A 7,327-nucleotide genomic window follows, 5' to 3' on the forward strand; every position below is an offset into this window, starting at 1 on the left:
CCAAATAGATGAACCGTAAAAGATGAGTTTTCAAATAAAAGGTTTAACTTTCTAGCCGAAGAATTTTCAAACTAGAAGAATTCTAGAAACTTCTAGAAGAAGTTTTAGACAAGAGGATTAATTTTCTACCTAATAAAATAAATCTTGAATAAAAAACATGAATCTTCAACCAAGTAGTTGGATCTTCAACCAAAAAAATAAAATTTTAACCAAATAGATGAACCGTAAAAGATGAGTTTTCAAATAAAAGGTTTAACTTTCTAGCCAAAGAATTTTTAAACTAGAAGAATTCTAGAAACTTCTAGAAGAAGAATTTTTAAACAAGAGGATTAATTTTCTACCTAATAAAATAAATCTTGAATAAAAAACATGAATCTTCAACCAAGTAGTTGGATTTTCAACCAAAAAGATAAAATTTTAACCAAATAGATGAACCGTAAAAGATGAGTTTTCAAATAAAAGGTTTAACTTTCTAGCCGAAGAATTTTTAAACTAGAAGAATTCTAGAAACTTCTAGAAGAAGAATTTTTAAACAAGAGGATTAATTTTCTACCTAATAAAATAAATCTTGAATAAAAAACTTGAATCTTCAACCAAGTAATTGGATTTTCAACCAAAAGGATAAAATTTTAACCAAATAGATGAACCGTAAAAGATGAGTTTTCAAATAAGAGGTTTAACTTTCTAGCCGAAGAATTTTTAAACTAGAAGAATTCTAGAAACTTCTATAAGAAGAATTTTTAAACAAGAGGATTAATTTTCTACCTAATAAAATAAATCTTGAATAAAAAACATGAATCTTCAACCAAGTAGTTGAACTTATAAACAAATAGTTGAATGTTTCGCCTACCAAGATGAGTATTTAAACTAAAAAGAATAATTTTCCATAAAGGCTTTGAATTTTCAAACAGAAAAATTTATTTTAACAAACTAAATTAATTTTTTAACCTAAAAGATGCATCTTCAAAAAAGACGATTTATTTATTTATCCAACAGGCATAGATTAGCATTAATTTTCTACCTAAAAATACGAACTTAAAAAAAAAATTTACATGAATCTTCAACCAAGTATTTGAATTTCTAAACAAATAAAGTTGAATGTTTCACCTATCAAGATGAATATTTAAACTAAAAAGAGGAATTTTCAAAAAAAGAGTTGAATTTTCGACAGAAAAAAATGAGTATAAAAAACTAAATTAATTTTTCAACCTAAAAGATGAATCTTGAACAAAGGGGATTAATTTTCTACCTAAAAAGACAAATCTTCAACAGGATAAATAAATCTTCAGCCAAGTCTGTAGTTAAATTTTTAATTAAAAAGACAATATTCCAACTAAATAGCTGAATTTGCAACCAAAAATGATCAATTTTATACCAAAATAGATGATTTTTCACCCCAAAAATAATAATTTTTAAACACGTAGTTGAATGTTCCACCTACAAAGATGAATATTTCAACAAACAAAAAATAAAGAATTTTCAATAAAAAAAAATGGAAAGTTCGACCAAAAAGGATGACTTTAACAAACTGAGTTAATTTCCAACCGAAAAGATGAATTTTCATCAAAGAGGACTAAGTTTCTGACCAAAAATACGAATAAACGTTTTATGAAACTTCTTTCAATAATTAATAATCAATAATTCTGGTAAATTTAACAAATAACCTAGAAAAGAGTCATCCCAAAGACAATCTTAGTTAACTTCGCAAACAAATTTGAATAATACCCCAACTCTCAATATGTTTATGAAAATTGTTGGAAGGATTAATAATTATTATAAATTTACAAAGTAACGTGGAAAATGATCATCGAAAGACATTCTTAGTTTATTCCGTAAACAAATTATGCCTCTTCATTGAAAAATAGCCAAGCTATAAATAAGTTAATAAATATTTTTTAAATAATTAATAGTTGTAGATTTTCAAAGCATCATAGAAAAAAAATCATCGGAAAGATATTCTTAGTTAATTATGGTAAAAAATGAAGCCTACTCTTAGAAAGAAAAGCAAACTCTTAATTTTTCAATTGAAATTCTTTTAATAATTAATAGTTCATGTAAATTTACAAAGAAACATAGAAAAGAGTCATCGAATGGACATTCCTAGTTGATTTCGAAAACAAATTAACTCGTAGGATAAAGGTCAAACTCTTAATTTTTTAATTAAAATTGTTGAAAGAACTAATATATCTTGTCAATATAAAAAAAATAGAAAACAGTAATCGAATAGACATTCTTGGTTGACTTCGTAAACAGATTGACTTGTAGAAAAAAGGGCAAACTCTTAAAATTTTAATTAAAACTGTTTGAATAATTAATAGCTCTAGTAAATTTGCAAAGAAATATAGAAAAGAGTCATCGGATAGACATTCTTAGTTGACTTTTTTAAACAAATTAACGTGTAGAAAAAATGTCAAACTCTTAATTTTTTAATTAAAATTGTTCAAATAATTAATAGCTCTTGTAAATTTGTAAATCAATATAGAAAAAGTTATCGGATAGACATTATTAGTTGACTTCGAAAACAAATTGATTCGTAGGATAAAGGCCAAACTTTTAATTTTGAAATTAAAATTGTTTAAATAATTAATAGTTTTGGTAAATTTGCAAAGCAATATAGAAAAAAGTCATCGGATAGATATTCTTAGTTGACTCTGTAAATAAATTGACTTGTAGAAAAAAGCCAAACTCCTAATTTTTCAATTAAAATTATTCAAATAATTAATAGTTTTTGTAAATTTACAAAGCAACCTAGAAAAGAGTCATCGCATAGACATTCTTAGTTAACTCCGTAAAAAAAATTTACTTGTAGAAAAAAGGTCAAACTCTTAATTTTTTAATAAAAATTGTTTAAATAATTTATAATTCTTGTAAATTTTTAAAGAAATATAGAAAAGAGTCATCGGATAGATATTCTTAGTTAACTTTGCAAACCAATTGATTCGTAGGATAAAGGCCAAACTTTTAATTTTTACATTAAAATTGTTTAGTTGTAAAACTCGTAGAAAAAAAGTCACTTTTAGTTTTTTGATCGAAATTGTTTAAATAATTATTAGTTCTTTTAAATTTGTAAAGCAGCATAAAAAAGAGTTAGTTAACTCCGTGAACAAATTGACTCTTAGAAAAAAGAGCAAACACTTAATTTTTTAATTAAAATTATTTAAATAATTAATAGTTCTTGTAAATTTGCAAAGCAAAATACAACAGTGTCATCGGATAGACTTTCTTAGTTGACTCCGTAAACAAATTAATTCGTGGAAAAAAGGACAAACTTTTAATTTTGTCATTAAAATTGTTTAAATAATTATTAGTTCTTGTAAATTTGTAAAGCAGCATAGAAAAGAGTTAGTTAACTTCGTGAACAAATTGACTCCTAGAAAAAAGGGCAAACACTTAATTTTTTAATTAAAATTATTTAAATAATTAATAGCTCTTGTAAATTTGCAAAGCAAAATACAACAGAGTCATCGGATAGACTTTCTTAGTTGACTCCGTAAACAAATTAATTCGTGGAAAAAAGGACAAACTTTTAATTTTGTCATTAAAATTGTTTAAATAATTATTAGTTCTTTTGTAAAGCAACATAGAAAAAAATGAGTTGACTCCGTGAACAAATTCACTCGTAGAAAAAAGTCAAACTCTTAATTTTTAAATTAAAATGGTTTAAATAATTAATAGTTCTTGTAAATTTACAACGCAACATAATGAATTAAACGTATTCTTTAAAGAATAGCCATTTATGAAAATTGTTTAAATAATTACAATGTTTGAAGATTAAATAAATGCTGCATATTTAAACTAAAGAGACGAACTTTTAATAAAAGAGTTGAACTTTTGACCAAAAAGATTACTTTAACGAACTTATTTGATTTTTAATCGAAAAAAATATATTTTTAACAAAAAGGATTGATTCTCCACCAAAAAGACGAACTTTAAAGAAAGTAAATGAATTTTCAAACAAGTTATTGAATTTTCAACGAAAAAATATGACATTTAATCGATTAAACAAAAAATTAATTTTTAACCAAGAGGATTGATTTTTTACCCCAAAAAAAAGAAATCTTTAGTAATTATAATTATAGCCAAATATTAAAATTTTCAACTAAAAAAAATTTTCAAACGAGAAGATTTATTTTCTAACCGAAAAAAAATCTTCAATAAAGTATATGAACCTTCAACAAAGTAGTGGAATTTTCAAACAAGTAGTTGAATATTCCACCTAAAAAGGTGAACAGCCAAATCCCCAAAAAATCGAATTAAAAAAAAAATTGAATTTTGGAGAAACAAAGATGACTTTAATAAAATTGTTGATTTCTCAACTGAAGAAGATCAGTTTACAACTAAAAATGGACTATAGTTAAATTTATAGATTACAAAATTAAATTTTAACAATAAAAAAACGAATTTTAAACAAACTAGTTTAATTTTCAACCAAAAAGATTAATTGTCAAACTCGAATATTGACTTTCTACTTAAAAAGATTATTTTCAAACAAGAAGATTAATTTTCTACACAAAAAGATGAATTTGCGAACAAAAGAGATGAATTTTTAACAAAGAGGATTAAATTTGTAAATAAAACTATTACTTGTTTTTAAATTAGATTAATTTATAACCTAGATAAAATTGTATCAAAATATGTAATTAAATATTTAATAAAAAAGATAAATTTTCCAACAGGAGGATTAACTTTCTATTCTTAACTTAAATTTTGTTCTATTTTTCAATTAAAAAAGACGAGTTTTTATTCAAAAATGGATTTGTTAAATTTTCAGTTTACAAAATTAGTTTTTAACAAAAACAACAAATTTTAAACAAACTTAAATTAACAAGCAAAAAATATGAATTTTCAATCAAAGAAGTAATTTTATACCAAAAAGAACGTATTTCCAATAAAATACATGAATTTTGAACTAGATACTTGAAGTTTTTAAAAAATATTTCTTCTGAAGATTTTTTTGTAACAAAAAATAATCTAGAAGAATTTAAAAAAAAATTTGTATTTTACAGGATTTTACAGAAAATTAGGAAAAATTTTAGGCTTTTTGAAATATATTTATAACTTTTAGAAGGTTTAAGAAGAGACACAAAATATTTGATAAATTTTGGGAAATGCTTACAAATTTTAAAATATTTTAAATCTATTCAAAAACCTCTTAAATTCCTAAAAATATTCTTAGCTGACTCGAATTTTTCTTAAAATTCTGAAAAATACTTGAAAATGCAAAAAAATCGTTTTAAAATCTTTCAAATTTTGATAGGAATTTTAAAACAATTTGTAATTACTCAAAACTTTTCAAAATTCTTTTAAAGCTTCTACAGTTTTGGATTCAAATCTTTTTAAAAAATCCGAATTTTTTTAAATCTTTGACAGTTTAAAATTCTTTTTCAATCCCTTTTCCATTTTATTTTTCAAAATAAAAGATCATACCAAATTTTCCCATAAATTTTAAGATAATTCTTTTTTTCCTTGAAAAAACGTTCAACATAAAGATTAATTTTTATTTTTCCTAGGAACCTAAAGAATTTGTATCACTTTCTTGAAACCGTATAAAATTCCCAAAATATCTTATAAGTTTTTATTGTTTTCGAATATTTGTAAAAGCTCTAAATATATCTTACATTTCCTCAAATTTGTTCTAAAATTATGTATTTTGGCAAAATATGTTTTTTAATCTTTTTTAATTTTCTATTAGAATTAATTAAGAAAAATATAATTATAAATTTTCCCACGAATCTTAAGAATTTTTTTTACTCCCTTGACGCCCTGAAAAATTTATTTTACCTAGAATTTTTTTAAATTCTGAAAAATTAAAAAAATTTTCTCAAAGTCTTCCATATTCTTATTCCACACATTTGAAAATCTTCGAAACTTAAAATTATTATTTTTAAATAAATCCTAAACTATTTTCTCCAGAAATCTAAAAAAATGTAATCTCAAAACTTTCATAATTATTTAAAAGCTTCTAATTTTAATTCATCAAAATAAGTTTATGAACATAATTAAATTTTTCTTATTTCTTTGAAAATGTGAGAAAATTTACAAATTATAGTGTGGTAGCAAAATTTTAAGAACAGAATTATTTCCCATTATTAAATAATCATTTACAATTTAAATTTTCTATCCTATCAATAATTTTTAGAAAAATTTAAACAAAATTAAGCACGCTTCCGAAAAAATTTCCTGAAAATGCTAAGTTTTCCAGGTAGGGGAGGTCATTAGATCTTTAAACTAGATGGATATAAAAATGCTAAATAAAATTTAATAGAAACGAGAATCAAGGAAAATCAATTTTTCACACTCCATTGAAATATTTAGAGCCTTTCACTCCAGAGCTTGTCATCCACGTTTTATAAGAATGAAAATAGATCTTCATCAAAAGGCTAAGGACTTACGGTGATAAATGACGTCTCATAGATCTTGAATGAAGACTCTTCAGAGGCATGTGCGGGTGAGGATAGCTTCGCTTCCTGTATTCTGTAAAACGAGAGAAAAGAAACTTTTTAATCCAAGGACTACAGAAATCCTTCCACAGTTTCGAAAATTAAATCATTTTCCGGTTTTCTCTCGGTTAATTATTGTTAATTTTTCCTGGTTAATTTAAAAGAGTTGAAAAAATTTTTTATGATTTCAAAAGATTTAAAAATTTTCAAGAGAAAAGGATTGTAATTCTGAGTTTTTTAAATTCCCTTCTTATAAATCAGAATAAAAATTATTTTACGAAAAGAATGATTATTTACTCAAATTCCTTGTTCTTAAGTAAATATTATAAGTCATCAGGCAAATTCTGTGTCCCAAAGCTCAAAATTACAATTTTTTATTAAAATTACCTTTACCAATTCTCAAAAAAATTATATTACTCAACTAAAATTCCATGTCCCAAACTTAAAGTTATAATTGTTTACTAAAACCATGTCCCAAAATGAAATAAAAACCTCTTAATAAAAATTCACTGTCTTAAAGTGAAAATTATAATTCATCATGGAAATTTTGTGTCTTAAACTCGAAATTATAATTTTATAAATTAAAATCCCCTGTCCCGATTCTCAAATAATTATATTTCTTTACTAAAACTCCTTGTCCCAGACACAAAATTATAATTATTTACTCAAATCGCCTGTCCGAAACTAAAAATTATAATTCTTTGTGGAAATTTCCTGTTCTAAACTCAAAATTATATTTCTTTACTGAAATTCCTTACCCCAAATCTAAAATTATAATTCAACACGTGTCCCAAACTCAAAATTATATTTCTTCACTAAAATTCCCTGTACCATACTCAAAATTATAATTCAGCACGGAAATTCTGTGCCCCAAATTAAAAATTAGA

At 23.8% G+C, this 7,327-nt stretch overlaps 1 protein-coding gene across 2 annotated transcripts in view; it reads right to left on the reverse strand.

Moving 5' to 3' along the window:
• LOC117176299 (band 3 anion transport protein) overlaps positions 1-7,327 on the reverse strand; it is a 177,653-nt gene that overhangs the window by 90,820 nt on the left and 79,506 nt on the right. For both annotated transcript variants that reach the window (XM_033366496.1, XM_033366497.1), the window contains one exon: positions 6,393-6,474. In XM_033366496.1, coding sequence (XP_033222387.1) covers positions 6,393-6,474 — 82 coding nt within the window. The remainder of the gene's footprint in view (positions 1-6,392; positions 6,475-7,327) is intronic.

The sequence above is a fragment of the Belonocnema kinseyi genome, chromosome 7, assembly GCF_010883055.1.
Source record: "Belonocnema kinseyi isolate 2016_QV_RU_SX_M_011 chromosome 7, B_treatae_v1, whole genome shotgun sequence".
In the NCBI taxonomy this organism is placed as follows: domain Eukaryota; kingdom Metazoa; phylum Arthropoda; class Insecta; order Hymenoptera; family Cynipidae; genus Belonocnema; species Belonocnema kinseyi.